Genomic DNA, 20522 nt, shown 5'->3' on the forward strand with positions numbered 1-20522 from the left:
AGCGAGTAAAATAATTGAATTGAGACTGAAGCATTGAGAGTAGAATCAGTTCTAATTCTACTAGATTTGTCAGCAGCCTTTGTCTGCCTTGGTCAGCGAACCATGGCATCCTCCTCTCTACGCTGTCCTCAGCGAACCATGGCATCCTCCTCTCTACGCTGTCCTCAGTGGACATTCAGTTAGTGTGCCATGGCATCCTCCTCTCTACGCTGTCCTCAGTGGACATTCAGTTAGTGTGCCATGGCATCCTCCTCTCTACGCTGTCCTCTGTGGACATTCAGTTAGTGTGCCATGGCATCCTCCTCTCTACGCTGTCCGAATTGGTAATGTAAGGGAAAGCCCGTCAGCTGGTTAGAATCGTACCTCAGTGGACATTCAGTTAGTGTGTCATGGCAGGGACAATTGTCAAAATCTCACCAACTCTCCACTGGTGTACCTCCAGGATTGGTACTTGGGCCACTCTTTTTGTCTATTTACTCCACTTCCATTAGTCAGATCATTCATTCCCATGGGTTTTCCTATCACTGTGGGGTTGACTCCAACCTCACTCTGTTATTGCCAGGGTTATACATCCTCAACCAGTAGCCCATAATATCGCCTAGACATTAATGTTCCTGACTGTGTGAACTTGTTTCAACCTCACTTGGTGGTCGTGTCCCTTTTAAGTTGCGGTATGTATGAGCCTGTGCTGTCACTAACTTGTTTAATGTTTCTACCGATTTTAAACGAATGTAGAAACGAAAACAACAGTGACAAATGTCTGTGATTTTAATAACTGACATGTACGGTAGTCTCCTAAAGCCTAAATATTAGCAAATATTTACACACAAACTAAGGTTATTGCTTAGTTTGTCCACACGGATATAAAGTAGCTAGACAGCTGCTAACCTAGCTAGCAAAGCTACGGTTAGCAATGTAATGGTACTCACCATAGGCAAGGGAGCTAATACTATAGATTAAATTGCATGGGAAACCACTGAGAAAAGTCGTGCCGCTCATAATGCATACTCAACTTGAGCCTGCTAGTGGAGTACTTTTTGCGCCCCAGACAAATTATTATTATTTTTTCTTCTTGAATATCTCGAAAAGTGACGGTTTTAGAGCTTAGAAACCTTCATAGTGCATATATAAACATGCGTATGCTGGTCATTTAGAGACCAAATTCAAGGGTCTACAACCTTCAGAAGCTGAGATACAGATGCGCTGGACGCGCGCTAAAAGGGCGTGGCAAAATCTTGATGTTCGCTCGGGTTACAGTAAATGACAGCACCCTAGTTTTGTTCCTCATGGTCAAATTAGACAGAAACCGTTGAGAAAAGTCATGCCGCTTATACTTCATACTCAACCTCGGGCCTGCTACTGGAGTAGTTGTTACTTTACTGTAAATTAAACCTCGACCGTTCGGTCATGCCGGGAAATATCAAACGTCGGCTCGCTGTCGCTCGGTTGATACATTAAAGCCTCAGTCTGATATTTCCCGGCATGACCTCACTCTCGGTTAGTAAGTAGTTAATAAAACTTAAGAAGAACAATATCTATGCAAAGGCTTTTGGCACTTGTGTACTTAATGTAAACGTGTCACATTCTTGTTGGGGAAGAAATGTGGACAATGGATGTTTGATCTTTAGGTGGTTTTGTCACTGCACCATTTGTTTACAGGATGATTCACATGAGGTGCAACTGATAAAGTAATATGATAAAGCCACCAATATTCTTCACTATGAACAAATGGACTCTAAAGAGTCTACTCACTATTTTTATTAACTATTGTAAACTTCCGAATGTCTGTTTCCAGTAAAACTGATACATGTTTACTTTGTCTATATGCTGTGGTATTGGAACTACTGTTATATGATATAATATGGTCATGAAACACGGACATTTGCTACATTCAACAGCCAACACCCTTGTTCATGAATTGTGCTATGAATGAGTGATGAGTCTAGCTTTACAGGGATGTATTGTTCCTGTGGATCGAGCAATCATGGGTCCAATTCCCAGGGGGCCTACATGGGCTACTGATGAAAATGGGTATCTGTACTCTAAGTTGCTTTGGATAAAAGCATCTGCTAAATTAGTAAATTGGATTGGAGTAAACGCTTTGGAGGATGGTCTCTGGCTGTAGATCATCATTGCTCTAAAGACAGTGAAGGAAATGATGAACCTGCACAGCAGTAATGTCACCTCAGTACAAGTATGTATATGTCTGTGTAGATCGAGGCTGTAGGTTGTTTATGTGTTTGTATGTTTGTGTGTGTGATTGCTTCTATGACCAGACTGGTCTGTCTGTATCAATGATTGTAGCTCCCTCAGCAGACTGATGTAACTGCTTGTTTCCATGGCAACTCCACGCAGTGCCTGACCCCAGTACAGTACATGCACACAGTTTTGGCAGTGCGCTGACCTACTTTTAGTGCTGTGTTCTCCCACACACACAGATGCACTACACTGGAAGAGCTCATATGCACTGCTATGCACACCCACAAGCATGCACCCGTACATGGGCCCCTATACACACACACACACACACACACACTTAATAAGCTGGCAAACATGTAGGTTGTGTACACATATCTACTTATGTCCCTTCACAGACACATACTTCCAGTATAGTACGCGTGTAGGCCTACATAGCTGGAGATTGAATGTCTGAAGGGGTACGGGACTGTAAAAAGTTTGGGAACCACTGGCCTACAGCAATGAATGATAAATAAATAGATAAATATTTCACACAGGCTACAAATAATAATGCAATATGCTGCCCATAGACCAAGTTTCTTCACACAGTTTTCAAAATGCATCTTTATGATGACACGCGCTAGTTTGCACAATAAATATTACATTCCATTAAGTGGGTGATTGAAAACACAAGGGCTTGGTTTTGGCACAGATACCTCGATTTTATTTGATTACGATTCAGTCCATGAATTTTACAGATCAATATTGATTATCAGACGATTAAAAAAATAAATAAATACTATTTAGCGCAAAACTATGTTATTGCACACCCCTAAAAAACACTGAACAAAAAATCATTTGAATTGTCATAATTCATGCATGAATGTTAAAGATGTGTTTGTCTCAACTTTGTAGCTATCTAATTGTGAGCATACATTTCTAAAACTACTAACGGTTTGACTTTAAAAATTATTATTTTAACCTTATGAGCTTTGAGGTATAATATTTGTAAAGTGATATTGGACTACTTTCCCTTCAAAGCTTCTATGTGGTAATTTTTGTCTTGGAGCTATCTAGGACTATCCATTTCATTAGATGCAGATTACTTACTGTTTTGTGTAGCCTTCATATGAAGAAACTAAGAAAAAAGAGAGAACCAGTGGAACAGTCCTTCCCCCTTGTTACAAAGTTACAAATTAAGAAAACATCAAAGAGGCTCTTAAACACAAACTCGCCATAGGCTACAATGTACTATTTCTGTAAAATACTATTTAACATCTATGGATGGAAATTGGCAATTTCAACAACTGGGCCAAGGAAAATTGGGCGACTGTCAAAAGAAAATCCATTGAAAAGAAAAAAGGTACATTACCAGTAGCCAGTGAAAACAAAAGGCATTAACTTATCAGTAAAGACTTTCTGGACAAAATTAAAAGAAGGGAGAAATTACAAGGAAGTCCACTGATTGGGCAGTAAGTGTGTTTGTTGATCTACAGACATTTTATGCGACCAAGCTGATGGTTTGATCAACATCAAACCAAACTGAACAGAGTTCTCACAACTCACAATACAGATTCATTTTTGCCCAGCGCAGTGACCCCCTTTATATTGAAAACCTACTCAGTTTCTTGGGCCTGCCTAGGTCAGAAAACATGTGATTCAACAAGCCATTCAGGTTTGGCTCTCTACCTCGACATCTAGATGGGAGGCTCATTAGAATTATACTGCCCGAGTATCTGAGTATCTCCACCCACGGCTTGAGAACTACCTTTGCGACGGTCCGTGTTTTTCTTGCAAGCGCCGGACTCGCTTGTATTATGTTAAAGCTAAGCGCTAAGCTCGGAAACTGCTCTACTCTCGACTGCACAGACCAATACATCGCTGAATCGGCCCTGAGCCTCAGAGGACAGTTTATTTTTGATGGCAACGTCCCAGCTACAGTTGGCACAAACCTGTACGTGTGTGTTAACCACTTTGTGTTTTTTCCAACCTGGTTCAGTACAACATTGGATTGGCAGCGAAACTTTTCCTAAAAGAGGGATCAATACCAACTGTCCGTGGCAAAACTGCAGACGGGGGAAATGTAAGTATTGAAAATATCATTATACTATGGGTTTCTTTGGCTGTTTAGCACTAGCCAACTCTAACATCTGAGGTCATTTTCTAGAAAGTTATTGGCCTTCCTTGCTGCAGGATCCACAATACCATTAAAACTGTTTGTTTGTTAATTTAATGTCTTTAAGATGAACTTCATCTTATAAACACTCTTAAAGAACCTGAAAGTAAAATGAGAGAATGGTTGTAGATGTTTCCAGAGTGTTCCTTGGTGATGATTTTATAGAGATTCACAAGACTTATCAGTTCAGTTATCGCTGAATCACTGAAGCCATTTCAGCTGTGCCTACTGTCCCTCGTGTAGCTGGTCTGCAGTCAAAGTTACAGTTGTGTTCCACTCAGATAATCAGAGGTTAGCAATATTAGCATGTTGTGGTAGAGGAAAGTGTTGTTTACGTCCACCTATAATTTGGCAAACTAGCACGCTATGCAGTGTATGTATGTCGGTGAGTGTCGCTGCTAGAATGAGGCCTGACCTCGGAGCAAACTGGGTGTTGTATAGCAATCACTTAATTCAGTTCAGGAGGCACATCTGACCTACTATTAAACTGGCTGCTACACCAGAAAGAGAAAAAGCAAGTTGCAATCACTCTGATGCAGCTCGATCATTAGTATTGTCAATACAATTTTTCTTGCTTCGCCAAAGTCTATTGCTCACTTGAAAAGCTCTAGGTCATGCTTAAGGATGTGAGTACCTGTGAGGTTTTTACTGAGAGAAAACATGAAATGGACTATCATCATTATTGACTGTACCAACCATGGAAAGCTTGCACTGGCCGAAGAACAAAACTGCAAAAACAGTAAAGTTCTAATGGAATATCTTAAATGCTTATGAGAGATTTGCTTTTACTCCATGTTTGTAGGCATAGGTTTGCAAGGATTATCTGTCAGATGAGTTCCCTACTAATTATAGTTATATCTGCATTTATGTTTGCAGTGTATTATTGCTTTTTGTGACATTGGAGCACATACAAAAAGCACATACATTAAATATGGCTGCCCTTGGTGTTTAGGGAAGCACATCTGGACAGTTGGCTGTGTTGCATCATATGGCTTGCCAGACGGACCCACCGAAGGGATGCACAGTTGGCACACAGCTTTCTATCCAAACTCCCCAACCTCACTTCTGAAGTATAGGTTGGTTGACCTACACTTACTTTATTAAGGGCCCAAGCAGAAAGCTAATGGATCCCTGTTGTATTTGTTCTAATTCTTCTCTTTTTTTCTCCCGTAAGTCGCACACGCCTGTAGTTTTTTTTGCCTGTAGTGGGCGCTATAACAATCAAATTGATGTTTTTGCTCATATCTCGGGAGCCATATGGCCATATTTCCCGACATTTTCAAAGAATCAAAAGGGAAAGTGAATCAAAATTGTTGGTCTGTTGTTCCGATTTTCACAAAACTTGGTATACATCATCTTCAGACCATGCGGACAAAATTTATTAAAATAATTCTGATCCGACAACCCCTTTCAATAGCATACGTCAATCACATTTGTAGGTGAATCTCATAACTAAGTTGACACTATGGCTTATATCTTCTGATGTAGTGGTTACTTAACTTGATACCACAATCACTAAGACATTCTTTAGATGCTCGCCAAATCTTTGTGTTTTAAAAAAAACAATTCCATAGGGGGTGCTACTACGGCTTATACTTGGCCCGATTTGCCTACATTTCCAAAAGTGCCAATCAGCTGGCTTGCCAAATGGCCAGTCAAAATTCAGCAGCCTATATTTGACAGTGTAAATGGCTGGTCGTCTTTAGACTCATAACCAAATATGAAAGAAATCGGCCACAAGTGGGCACTGTAATATGCACATTTACGTTTTGGCTCATCTCAGCTACCACATTGGTTAGAACAAAGCTACTTCTTTCCTCTGATTCTTTATAATTCCCCAAATCAAATGGGCCTAGAACTTCTAATTTACACCCCCTACATTTCCCACCAATTCAATATCAGACAAAGGGCAGGAAAACAAACGTGTCTTAGGCACTTCATCAGATTACAACAAAATGTAATGGGCCTTATCAAGACCATGCTGATAAAAAGTTGTTAAAAGTCAAAGTGTTTCAAAGTTTATGGGCCAATGAAACTTTAAGGTGTGGCCACTGGCTCGATCTAATTTTGTGTGGTTGTTTTTTGCTACTTATGCTAAGAAGTCATGAAATACCAATCGGCTCCCTCGACAATAATGGCTGCCAATGGGCAATCAAAGTTCAGCAGTCCATATTTGCTAGTGTGAATGGCTAATCTTAATGAAATTTAATAGACATAATGAAACGTTTTCCCCTTTTGATGTGGAGCTGGCATCAATGTTTTGGGCAGTATTGGTAATTGGATGTTAGATCTACAGCCTCATCAGAACTTCGAGCAAAAACCTCTGGAAATCCCCAAAGATAATTTGTAAATATGTTTTTAAACATAACTGTAAGAACAAACTTGTCTTTAACTATACTATATCAAAAGACAACCATGCCCATGCCATGAGTGTTTTTGGCAAAATAAGTTGGCAAACTAGCCAAATTTTGATCTGTGCTTTAGTTTTTGGTGTACTACATTACCTAAGTTAGTTATCTTGCTAGTTTTAGACCAACATAGACAAACTATGAGATGGGTTAATCAAAACAATGTAAATCAAGTCTGTTGTTTGCCATGAGTGTGTGGTGACAACTCTCTTCTCAGGCTTATTCACTTTGTCTCTTCACGTCAATGGCACATCGGATTTTTAAATGTTTCTGACTGAATTGATATATCACAAAGCATGTCATTAATTACATTAATTTACTTCATCACTTGACAGCTCTAGTTGAATCGTATCCATCAACTCCATCACTAGCACAATCTTTGGATGCTCGCCAAATTTCATGAATTATTGTCCATAGGGGACACTGCAACTTACACATTGTAATATCTCAAGAACCACTTAAAGTAACACTATGCAACATTTTGACACTTTTTGAGGTATGGTTTTATAGGCAACTAGTTTTGGTACCATCCTCAAATTCATTTTGATAGCATATGGTCATGTGAAGGACAGATAAACACCTGTGTCTTTCCCACTAGCCATCCAGGATATGCCCTATGTAGTTCTGTGTTCCGGGCTGGAATACCCTGCAAAAATGGAATAAAAGCTTTCACAGCATGACATTGCCAGCTATACTGCCAAAAGACACCAGTTAGTGTGTTGGCGAGCTTCTATCAGTGACAGCTGGGTTGTTGGTGGTGTTTGCAAGGTTTTTGCATGCCTTTGAGGAAATTAGCTTACTAGTTTTGGAACAGAACTCCTTATTGCTGCTTTAAGCTAAAAATCTGAAATTTGGTGTATTTACACGGGTCAATTTGCTCACATTTCCTAAATGCCAATTCCTAAGTGCCAATGTCCTTTTTCACCTGCGGAAGCTGTCAAATCCTTCTACCTTTTGCCACTCAGGGTTTTTCACACATTCTGTTTGGACCCTTATGATCGCCGCTTGCAGCTATGTTTATAAGTTGTCATTGCTTCTCATTTTTGAATTTGGCGTAACAGGAAATTGAATGTCCGTTTTTATGTATCATAGGCACACAGAAAACTGTCCTGCACTGATGTTTGTGTTGGCACCCCTCAACAGTTTCCTTCACGACTTCACAACCGAAGTGACCACAATTGGAACTGGAGGAGGAAGAGGAGACCCCTTTAGAAGGCAGCTCATCTATGGTCAATCGAGAGGCTCTACATGTGATCCTGCAGACTTGCAAAGCCTCTATAGGCCAAGTATTCAAGTATCTGTAACGGCTGAGCAAAGTGTATATGATATTAACAGTCAATGGTGACACCCATTTATAGTGTGTCTATCTTTTTGTAGTATGGCTTCTTTGAAACCTCACTGATGAGACAATATTTTTTTTATAATTTTGCCTATTGCCTATAAACAATCAGGACTACTGTACAAGGTGTAACATTGAATAACTTTTCAAAAGTGGTGTGGTTTTTGCTGTAGCAATAGTTCAATAAACAATAAACTTCAAGTCTATATAAACCGCTTTGTGTGCTTTCAGTGTTCAATGTTAACATGTTAACAAGTGACCCTTAAAAAAGATGAACATCACGTAATGAAAGTTAGAGGGAATTGTTATTTATTGTGTTTTTACTTACTCATATTTGTATTACAATTTATATGCATAAAAAAAGTACTGCCCCATTCCCCTTAGTAGGCTCAGTGGCCTATCGAGTACAGGCCCAGGGGCCCTAAAGACCTGCACTAAGTTAGCCCCGCTGTTTATCCTTGAGAGACCCTAAAAGATCCCTCGCAATACACAAAGGGACACATGGACCCCCATCCTGAAAGTGGTCTAGAGCTAATCTGATCCAGTGGCCTCATTAGGTCTGATCCCGTGGGGCTATTGGGGATCATTAGGTATGATCACGTGGGGCTATTGCCCAGAAGATTTGAAGCCTAGCCCAGAGTCACACAGTTGAACTTGACTTGTACTGTCCAAAGGATGGGGGAGTAATCAATCTGCACAGTGCACACAAAGTTGGAAAACGCGCATACCTGGATAAAAAAGCTTCGGTTAAAAAAAATAACAAATATAGCCCTCTTGGCTATTTCAAGAAGAAAACTCAAGGTAAATCATTAAGCAATTAAGCAAAATAATTTTTACCACCTAAGCTAAAAACCTCTCTGGCTCTCAGACCAATAATGAGCCTATAGTGAACTGACGGCTAGGTCTGTCAAGTGAAGGTTTCTCTCTCTCTGATCCTTTCAATAACTCCAAATGCCCCTGGTCTAATCATTATAGACATGTACTGCTTTAATTGTATGTTTTGCATCATATACAGTATGTTGTCCAGTATGCCCTTGACTGCCTAGCGTGTGTGTGTCGGTGACAGGGGCATATTACTCCCTGCAGCAAAATGTTTAGATTCAGATTATAAGGGTTTCGGAGGGCCTCTGGTAGTGATGGGAGATCTTCAGATTTGGAATTAGCTATAAAACTCAGGTTAATCATTTTTTTGTGCTGGAGTTGGTTCTTGCTGTGCGCACCTCTGTGTTATGTCTAGTTTGAATGTTTTGTTACTAATAAGGACTTACGATTAATTAACGTTATTAATGTTAATGAGTACATTAAGTTTAAACATACATACATTACTATGAGTTACAAGGTGTTGGCAGACAATCCTACACACCCCCTGCTTGGCACATTGACAGGTATTGTTGTTGAGAAAACATTGCTTGCTGTTGCCTACAACGTTAAAGCTGGTGAAATGGGAATAGCTTAATGGCATTTACGTTACTTGCATTTATTCAATGCCAGAAATGTACCTTTTGATAACCAGTACAGACACAAGCGATACATTTAAACAAGCGATTTCAACGTTTTTTTACATACATACACAAATCCACTCTCAAATCCACCACCTATCTCACCAGCCACCTCTCTCTCTGCTGAGTGTTCTATACTGAAAAGGTGTCTAAACTTGTCACTGGCAGACCGCTTGCCTTGTTATGTCCCCTGCAATGACACATATAGTCAATATTTTACTGACTTCAGGTGCCTTCAACCTCTCAAAAAACCTTCTCTTAACCCCTCTTACGTTTATTCTCTTCTCTTCAAGAGGTTTTAAAGCAAATCTCCCCGAAATTTCTCTCATAATAATCAGCTCACTCTGGTTTCAATGGTGGTAAAGAAAGTATTGCAAATGTGACCACATCTGTTCTGACTTTAGTGCAAGGCTAAACGCATAGCCTACAGCTAACAAGTTAAATAGAAGTTATACTTGTGAGTAGATGTTGAGTAGTATATGTGAATTTGTATTGTAATTTGTATGGATAGATATCTCTATGGATAGCTTAACTACCCATCCTTACACATGTTAATATGTGTGTTCCTTTTGTTTTCAACCATTGCTCAATACTGCAAACCCTGACTGAGCACCACTATAGCTACTTGATGTGAAAATAATCATCATTTGATGTAGACTTGCTCTGTATGTGTGGTTGGTGTAATATATGGTGTCATTAGTCATAAGTAAATGGATACACGTTGTCAAGGGATCAACTTCCTGAAATTGCAGTGATGGTAGAGTTGTTTAGAATTAAAGATGTTACAGCTAAGCCACGGAAAATATACAATACAATACCTCCTTTATTTAAATATCTAAACATCTAGAACAAGAAGATTAATTACACATACGAATCCCACAGATCAACTCAGATTCCACAGTACACTGGATTTAAACCTCGATGACCTTTCACGCTTTGAAAAATATATATTTTTTTAAGAAATGCATATACATCAGTGGAGAATGCTGAAATGCTCAGAGGTCAAATTCAAAGAGGGAGCTAATGTGAAGCATTTTAACAGTTTTCCTGGAATTCTACTGAAATATTAGATACATGTAGCATGATATTCAAAAAAACTTCTACACCCCTTTAAATTGAAGCACTGAGAAGTTGTTTTGCCTAAGCTGTGGCCCTCTCTAAAAGCCTTTCGAAGCAGACAGCAAGACAGCTAAAATGTTTCCAAAAATCAGAATGCGTTAGAGTGGGAAACATTGCAGAAAATACAATGAAGTAACACTTTATTACCACTATAAATGGTAAGCTTAAATATTATAGGGATCCGTCAAATTGAATGTAAGGTAACAAACAAATTGATAAGTGCAACTTTAAATAATAGAAATTGAATAAACAAGTTGGATGCCTGGATGCCTGCATCAAATGGAAAGAAAATAAATTAAAATGAGAGTGTGTAAGATGAAGAGAGAGAGAGAAATAGAGAGAGGGAGAAACACATGGGGAGATGGAGAGAAGAAACAGCAGCAGAGGAGAGGAGCAAAAGAAGAAGAGATCTAATGATACAGGATATCTGATTTGATCCTCATGCAGCTGTCTTTAACTTGGGGTGAAACAACCATAAAAGTTAGGCTACAGGATTCTTGCTTATTTGCTTTGATTGTGAAAGACGCACCCCCATTTTTAAAACCACCCTCTCAGATCTAAGGTTAAGGCTATACTCCAATCAATCTTGTGTGCTTACATGGCATAGCTTGAAAGTAACCAATATCCTGCCATTAAGTACCACAGCAGCACCACATTTGTATTGGGGTAGGGGAATACCTGGTATGTAAAAGGATTTTAAATGACCAGTAGGCCTACATCATATCAAATCAAATCAAATCAAACTTTATTTTTTAACGGCGCATTTCATACCAGGAGGTAACACAATGCGCCTCACAGTAGGGAAAAAAAAAGGGGGGGGGGGGGGGGTTACAAACACTTGTAAAGACACACAGATTTTTCAGAGATAAATAAACAGGAAATGACGTACTAACCATACTGGCACCGTAAAGGACTGCTCAGCATGGTTATCGTCAAACTAAGAGACAGCTGCTGGGGTGGGTTACAAACACTTGTATAAACAGGAAATGACGTACTAACCATACTGGCACCGTAAAGGAGTGCTCAGTACGGTTATCTATCTATCTACGGTTGCTATTTCGGGCGAAATTCGGTTTTCGGTTAGCTGTGGCTTATTTTCCTTGGGTATATTAGAGTAGGCTAATAGTTACTAGTACACTCAGCTATCAGGGAATAGAGTCAAATATTTAGTGGCGAAATTCGGTTTTCGGTTGGCTAATCTGTGGTTAATTTGCCTTTCCTAACAGTTTGGTGAACTGTTCTACCTTGTACTTACCTTCCCGTTGACTAAGCTATGGCTAAGAGTCCTTTCCTATTGGTCATGTCTTTTCATGCCTTTTTAGGTATTTTCTCCTACCAGCTTATTTGACGATGGCTCACAAAAGAACGCTGGAGTTTTCGAATGCAGTTACTCCTACATGCTGGGAATACTCAATTATTCTATGAAATCCAAATGTAAACTATCAGCTGGTAGCCCTGCTAAATGCATTTTTAAAGAAGATAACTGAACAACTTATTATGGCGATTGGGTCGAATCGGACATTGAGAGAACTGAGAGGTGCAAGAGGTGTCGCTGCAAAGAGGATTAAATGAGCTAGAAACTATTGTGGTAAGTTTATTTCTGTGGTCTGCTGTTTTTTGCATAAATGCCACAAATTCCAGTATGTTTGCATTTTTTTACGTGCTCTATGCCCTAAGAATGGTTGAATTAAACGCTAAATAAATGTACTTTTTTCAGGAAGCCTTATGCATAATACTGAAACAACACAGCACATATGATCCACTGATAAGGTATGCTTGGCTAACATGTTTTGTATGCATATCCTCATGATTATTTCATAACTGTAACTAGAGCAATTTAGATGAACTTCTAATCAATCTTCCTTTCTTCTCTCCAGTGAATCTTCCCCACAGAACAAGGCTGTAACAACAACATATGCTACTGAAAGGCATGTCAATGGCTTTTGCGAATGTGAATGTTGAAGTTATAATTCAGTTCAATGATATTTATGCACTGCCAAAACAATACAATTGTCTTAAGGCGCTTTACAGAGCTCAGAGCCTGAACCCCCCTACAGCAATCACAACGGTGACATGGGCAAGGAAAAACTCCCTCTTAACAGGAGGAGACCTTGGCTCATAAGGGGGCGAGGGGGGGGGCATCTGCTTGGAGCTGTTTGGAAGAGAAGAGAGGAGAAAGGGAGGTGAGAGAATCCTAAACATAGCAGATGAATTCATATACGTATCAGGATAAGTATGCAAGGATACATATGTGGCAAATTTACACAATACATAAGGAGGATTTACACATGACGCATACAAAATTGATAGTAAGATGGGGAGAGAGAATTCATAAAGTGCTCAGGAAAGTTCTAGCTGCATTCACTGCTAGAATGAATGCATGACATTGTGGTGGGGATGAGTAGGCAGAGAGTTTCTGCAAGTAGATCTGGTGGAGAGACTACAGCAGTGTCACACAGCGGAGACCGTCTAGGAGGGGAAGAAAATAGACAAAGTGAGTAGGCAGAGCTCAGTTGCCTAATATGTCTATAAGTACTTAATGGTTATGGTGATGAGGAGCAATGTTTTCACAGCCATCGCCAAATGTCACGATATAAGAGAGAGAACATTTGGATAGTCAACATCAATTTGATAAACAGATAAAGAGATACCTTTAGGTAAACAATTAACAGTAGGTAATATGGCCATTTTATCAGTAGTAATGCCTTAGCATAGTATGATGTAGCAGGAGGTGAATAGGGAGAGGCTGCCCGGCTTGGTGTGTCGGAATTTTGTTTATGATTCGTTTAGTTGAGTTCTGTTTTGTTAAGTTGGCTGACAGGTGCATGGGGATTTTAGTTACACAGGAGGGCAAAGGTGGCAGGATATAACCCCAGTGCACAAGAGGCTGGCGACAGTCGCAACATCGACCACATGCTTACCTGGGATCCGTTAAGACCTTCCTTCAGAGCACAGCATGCAGTAGCCCAATTTTATTCATGTTGTGAATTTTATATATGTTTAAAATAAAAGGTGAGTCTATCCTTGTAGGTGTATAGGTCTAATGTCCTTAACCATACATTTGTTCAATGCCCAGAGCTGGGCTTCTACAATCAAAGAAAGGGGCTACCCTATGGAGGACAGCAACAACAGATCTGATGTTGAATGATAAGGACTCCATCTTGAATTGAAGGCCAATGTGGGTTGTCTGACCTCCATTGTACAGAATCGTTTACAGTGTTTGGGGAGCTACAGAAATGTCTACATTTGCAATGAAGATCAGAGTGAGGAGCTGTGTCACAAGTGATGAGTGCCTCTATGCTCACTAAAAGCCTTTTTATATTAGATTATATTCTAATACATCATATATGTCATGTGTAATTGTACATTGCTAATGTATATGTCTAATAAATTGTATTTAACTGTATTTTATTCATTTCTAATAAAAACATTTGTGTAGCTAATTTCTGTTTGTCAGACAATCAATATAACCTACCTAAGAACACAACACCAACAGCAATAATAATATATAGTAAAAAGAATGTAATAAAAATAAACTAATCATGCCTGAGGACACATGCAGGACCAATGGGAAGGGGGTTTAGAGGAGGGGCAAGACATTGTACCTAGGGTGACCAGACGTCCTCTTTTACCCGGACATGTCCTCTTTTCGGGACCTAAAAAATGCGTCCGGCAGTGATTCCAAAATTGTCCGGGATTTTGCCTTGTCGGATATTTGTGTTTCTCTGGGTCTTTCACAAACTAGTTATTACGTCCTTACAAGTTTTGGAAAGGGTATCTCCCTTACGTTCCACCTTCTTGCAAGCTCTGACTGCAGAGAGAACTGTCATTGGTCGGCCGCCTTCCCAGTGGTGCCAGATATGATAATTATCCTCCAAATACGATCATTTTGAGCCTTTGATACGATACGCCATTTCTAATCTGGCAACTGAGCACCTTGCCGCGTCCACTAGTTGCATCGTTTACAATAGTACATGACATCTGCATGTGAATTTTTTTTTTCAAAAACTCCGTCGCGGGGGAGGGGGCGGGGTCCCGCGACGAAGTGTCCTCTTTTTCACAAACTCAAATCTGGTCACCCTAATTGTGCCACCAATCCAAGGTAATACTTTTGACCAATTGAAGAATACCTGGCAGCCCAAGGTGTGAAATGCAAATGTTCCTAGCATCTACTTTTACATGTAGCCAAAGCAGTCGATGTTGTAGGTTGGAAGCTGCGCGTTTGTGAATAAAAATAATCTAATATAAAATTAGCGAGACATATGTAATGTTAATTGTAAATGTGCTCGAGTAAGAGTGAAAAGTGTTCTGCATTAAAGTAACACTATGCAACAATTTTACACTTTTTGAGGTATGGTTTTATAGGCAACTAGTTTTGGTACCATCCTCAAATTCATTTTGATAGCATATCGTCTTGTGAAGGACAGATAACCACCTGTGTCTTCCCCACTAGCCATCCAGGATATGCTCTATGTAGTTCTGTACTGGCTGGAATACCCTGCAAAAATGGAAGAAAAGCTTTCACAGCATGACATTGCCAGCTATACTGCTAAAAGACACCAGCTAGTCTGTTGGCAAACTTCTATCAGTGTCAACTGGGCTGTTGGCGGTGTTTGCAAGGTTTTTGCATGCCTTTTAGGTAGTTAGCTTGCTAGTTTTGGAACAGAACTCCTTATTGCTGCTTTAAAACTACTCCTATAAGTACAATGTATCGGGAAACAAAATACTAAACTATATGTAACTGAGTAACCATAAGGCGTTACTACCCTCCTCTGAGTATATATCAGCAATAACGTCACTCTTGTAAAAGTCAGTGCATTCGGAAACGACCTTGCCATGCAGTAGGTGACTTAGGGTTGAGCATATGCAGATAGCGCTCTAACTAGCCTATTGGTAATAATAGTCTATTTTAATATTAAAATGCTTATAGCATATGCAGATAGCACTCTAACTAGCCTATTGGTAATAATAGTCTATTTTAATATTAGAATGCTTATAGTATGAGATACTCATGTCCTGTTTGTGAACTTCTCATCTACCATTGACCTGCCCTCTGATAATTCCTTTGCTCGTGACTGTCCTTGAAAACTAAAATCTAAAAGGAATATCCACCAATATAGCTACAAAACTAACAGGTATTCAGACTGATCCTGCCAACCTCAATGAATATACTTGTCACATTTAGCACAATAAAAAAAAAAAATTGTCAAAAGCTTTGTCTTTGTTCACACCTTTCTAACTATGCCTTTACCTGTACTTGTTTGTCCTTTAGTGTGGAGAAGCAGCGACGGGAGCTGGAGTGCCGCTATATTGATGACCTGGCGGACTTGCTTTCAGACCACATGGGCGACATTGCCAGCTTGAGTGTCAAGCCAGACAAGTGCCACATTCTCAAGAGTACTGTGGACCAGATCCAGAACATCAAACGCAGAGAGCAAGGTACAATAATCAGGAGAAGAATGTACATACTTACAGAAGATTCTCTTTTACAAATGAATCCAAATTATTGATGAAGTTCAATCACATAACGATTGGATCATTTTGGTGTTCAAAATGTAGGCACCATTTTCTTGAATACATTTTTAGAAGGTGCCATGTTACTTCTGCATGTTAGTCATGCCATTGTAAAGAAGTAGTAAACCACGGATATACCTTATGTTATATATATGTTATATACTATATATATATATATATATATATATATTAGTGCTGTCAGTTTAACGCGTTATTAACGGCGTTAACGCAAACCCATTTCAACGCCGTTAATTATTTTATCGCGAGAATTAACGCGAGAGATTTAAAAAAAAAAAAATAATAATTATTATTATTATTTTTTTTTGATTAACGTTCTTTTTGGCCTCGCAAACTGTGTAGTAGGCTAACGTTACAGTTTGAGTGAATGGTGAGCGCCATACGGCGAAATGGATGATAACCTTCTGAATGGAAAGTTTACTTTTAAAAGTTGTGTTGTGCAAAAGAAGCAAGCTTCACTGTTGTCTGAAAATGTCAACAGGCAGCTGGCTGAAAGCAAAGAAGTAGTAGGCTTACCTTTTATTGGTAACCTAACTGTTACGGTTCATTGTTTCTGAAATAAGAGGCCTGACTGCTATGTTCCCAGCAAACTTGGAAAAAAAAAATACAATAATAAGCCATGGTTTAACTGCACTATAGGCTGAGTCCTTGTTTACCTGAAATGTGCACTTTATAATTTTATTTTGTACCGCCCTATTTGGCAATGTTGGTTTTCAATCAAATAAAACATTTGCATAAAGCAAGCCAATCCACTTTTCCATGTTGATAAGGGCATTAAAAAAAAAAAAAAATGATGGAAAAAATAAATAAATGAAGGGACATTTAGAATAGATAAAAATGTGCGATTAATCGCGATTAATTTTGAGTTAACTATGACATAAATGCGATTAATCACGATTAAATATTTTAATCGTTTGACAGCACTAATATATATATATAACATCTAACATACTGTATGTTACCTATATGTTAAGGCTGTTCTTACCATATTAGCCCTCAACAGTGGGGCAGGAGATCCAGGCACTTTAGTGATGCTCAGATATTTTTTTTTTTTTAAATATCTTTAAGCTTCAGCACAAGTCTTTTACAATATGATTGGCAGTACCAGAGACACTGAATTAGACACTACACAGTCCTCCACAGTCCTCCACCAGACACACCTGTCTGTGACACACCTCTCTGTGATACCTTTGCCTCTTTCTTTACAGAAAAGGTAGCGGCCAACGGTAGCCAATTCTCTGAACCACTCCGAGACAACCAGTGTACCCCGCTTAAGAGTGCACCACTCTCCCTGCTCAACCCTCTAGCTAAGGGCAAGGCACCTGGAAGCCAAACATGTAGCAGTCCTACTCCATTCTCTTTTCTGTCTCCCTCAGTCAATGCATCACTGCAGTGCTTCACCTCCTCCATTCACCTCTCTCACTGAGAGAGATATCAAAACTCAAAACTGACTTGTAGCCATTCTAGTACATATTTGTTGGGCCCCATTTCTACCAGCCATGAACGGCCCCTGTTGCTGATGGGCTTGAAGTGTTGTGTGGCAAGGACTAATGTCCAAATCCCATGGCCTCTATCCAACAGAATATCAAAATTAAAAAAATCACCTCTTCATCTTTCACCCCAACTAAAGTGACAATAAACCTGGGTCATGACTGATGGCCAGCTATCCTTCTCCATCCATGTTGCATCTGTCTCCTCAAGTGGCCACTCTTAAAGCCCAACTGATTTAGATCAAGGAGGTCATTCTGTGAGAGGAATTCTGAGACCTGTTTTAAAACTGCGCTTTCAATAGCCTTAATAAATAGGAAGGGAAGTAGTGAGTCCTGCTGATAGTGATCAGTTTGAGCAGGGTTGAGTGAAGGCCTTTTGAGAAAGGAGGTTACCCAAGCCTGTTTGAATGCGGTTGGAAACATTCCTGAAGCCAGTGAAGCATTTATCATGTTTAAATTGCTGGCACAATGGTTGGAAATATGGCTTGGAGGAGTCTGGTCAGAAAGGGATCTAGCAGACATATAGTAGGGCTACAAGTCAGGAGTTTTGAAACCTCGCTCTTAGTGAGAGGGGTGAATGAAGGATGTGATGCACCATTGACCAGGGGTGACAGAGAAGGGCTTGTAGTAAGACTTCTACATGTGAGGCTTTTTGGTGCTGATATGAGTATGTGGTTCTTGGCGGAATCTTTGATGAAACGCCAAAGTTGTCTTCTTGGTCCAAGTTAGATTGCAGAGAGTAAAGCACTCGGAAAGTAGCTTAGCGAAAGAATCAGTTTATTCCAACGCGCAGCACACTAACCTCGGATAGTCACATCCTTCTTAGAATCTTTCAAAGATCTTACAGAAGTACATAAGTTATATAAGGTAGAGTTAACATATTAAACAATGACAAGCATATGGAAGGGGGGTGGGTGTCTGGGGGTCAAGGAATGTGTGAATGTTAGGCAAGGAGGGGGGTGTCTAGCTTAACCAAGGACTATCTAAATGCTAAATATGTCAGGCTCCAAACATCAACTCTAGCGGCCTGGCCCCAAACATAGACAAAGGCCAGGAACCAAGCCTGAAGGCTCTGGCTTCAGAATCCTGGTGTTATTCAAACTGAGTGCTGGTGTCTATTTGAGATATGGTCTGGTATGTGAAATGATGGTCTTATATGTGTGTGAGTGTGGGAAGGGAAGCGGTGTGATATTGACCGGACGACACAGAGAAGTCAATGTGGTACCACTGCTACGTGTTTGGCTTACAGGTGCTTTGGTCTCAGCTAGAGACCTGAGCAAGGAGAGTGGTGTGTCCTTAACTGGGAGAGACTGGCACAGTTTTGAATGAAGATTAGGTCAAGTTCTTTACCAGCTTTGTGGGTTTAAGGGGTTCAGAAAAGAGGTGTTTGTGGGTGAGGACTGTTGCAATTACTAGAGACATAGTGATACTTTTTGCATTTACCAGAGATGACAGGAAGAAGTGCTTAAGGTAAATAGGGCAGTTTGACTTGTCAGCAGAGGCCTTGCTCAGTCAACAGCTTTTAATTTGTTCCGCACCTCACAAAGCTTCTTCTCTGTGATCCAAACACCTCAACAAATGGTACACATTAACTCCATAAGGGCTATTATGGAAACCTAATTGACCTATGGAGACATGATTTACTGACGCTCGAGAAGACAGTTAGCCTACTGTTTAGGGGTGTGTATCACTTTCGGAGTTGATTGCATTTTGTTGCGCTTTCCATTGTTTATTATGGCAAACTACTGAGCTACCCCGGAAGTTGCAGAGTTTAGCTCACTTTTATACCACTGTCATGAATACAAATTGCACTTCGAGACCTCCTAATGGACAGTGTATACGTGTATTTGTTGACAAGCTGAAGGATTTGGAACCGGCAAAGACAACGGCAGAAGCCAAAGAAGCATTTAGACTGACAAAGTAACATCACAAAATTTTACCCAAATATGACTATGATTTTGCATGAAATACTGCTTGCATTTTCAGCCCATATACATTGTTTTCTAAACGTTTGAATATGGAGTATGTGTAATCTAATAAAATGTTGGCAACATGCTTAATATACAGTACATTGGACAGTAATGTATTACAAGCTAGGTGGGTTTTCAAGGTTACAAAAGTTTATTGGCTGAAATTGACGAAGACTGATCAAATGTTTTGACGTGAGATTAATTTATTTGGATGCTAGCCTGAGACAGGATAGGTCAATCACTTTTGGCATCTGGAAACACTTCAGATCTCCGTGAGACAGGGATGACAGCCTTTGTCAAATTCTTTCATAAATAACATCGGCAGGGATATTTACGATGAAAACTAGCGAGTCTGCAAATTTCCTAACTCAACCAAACATCAAGCAAGCGCAACACAAGACATAGCAAGACAGCTACCAAGTTATTACTGACTAGTCCAACAGAAAGAAGGCCAGCTCTGCATCTGACTTACTCGGTTACTTGTTCGGTCTCTTGCCGATTGTGGTTGTTGTATCTATATACAACAACCACAATGCACAACTGGCTGGAGACAGCCGCAACACACTCCACTATGTTGTTCATGTTTTAATGAGCCAACACCCACAACACAGCCTGCAGCTTTTGTCTTAATCCACCCACTGACTGAGGTTCTGTGGAGTGGGAGGACAACATAAGTGGCTCCAACAATGAATTGAATGCAGTTAGCGTCCATAGACCAAACTTCTCTCCAGCTGATCTTCCTCGTCTCAACACCATGCCGGTTCCTCCTTTGCCACCTTCTTGCTTGTGAACAAAGCTAGTTATCATATGC

General features: G+C 39.9%; 1 protein-coding gene and 1 long non-coding RNA gene across 8 annotated transcripts in view; both read left to right on the forward strand.

The window, feature by feature from the left end:
- The window catches only part of ncoa1 (nuclear receptor coactivator 1), an 88031-nt gene that overhangs the window by 25523 nt on the left and 41986 nt on the right, over positions 1–20522 (forward strand). For all 6 annotated transcript variants that reach the window (XM_031581076.1, XM_031581081.1, XM_031581080.1 and 3 more), the window contains exon 4: positions 15992–16158. In XM_031581076.1, the coding sequence (XP_031436936.1) occupies positions 15992–16158 (167 nt within the window). The remainder of the gene's footprint in view (positions 1–15991; positions 16159–20522) is intronic.
- On the forward strand, positions 1355–8313 carry LOC116223655. Of its 2 annotated transcripts, XR_006152820.1 has the most exons (3): positions 1355–4261; positions 5307–5430; positions 7855–8313. It is a non-coding gene; the product is annotated as an uncharacterized LOC116223655 (long non-coding RNA). The 2 variants fall into 2 exon arrangements; XR_004165206.2 differs by having other exon boundaries at positions 1355–5430.

This window comes from Clupea harengus, chromosome 15 (genome assembly GCF_900700415.2).
Source record: "Clupea harengus chromosome 15, Ch_v2.0.2, whole genome shotgun sequence".
NCBI classification, from domain to species: domain Eukaryota; kingdom Metazoa; phylum Chordata; class Actinopteri; order Clupeiformes; family Clupeidae; genus Clupea; species Clupea harengus.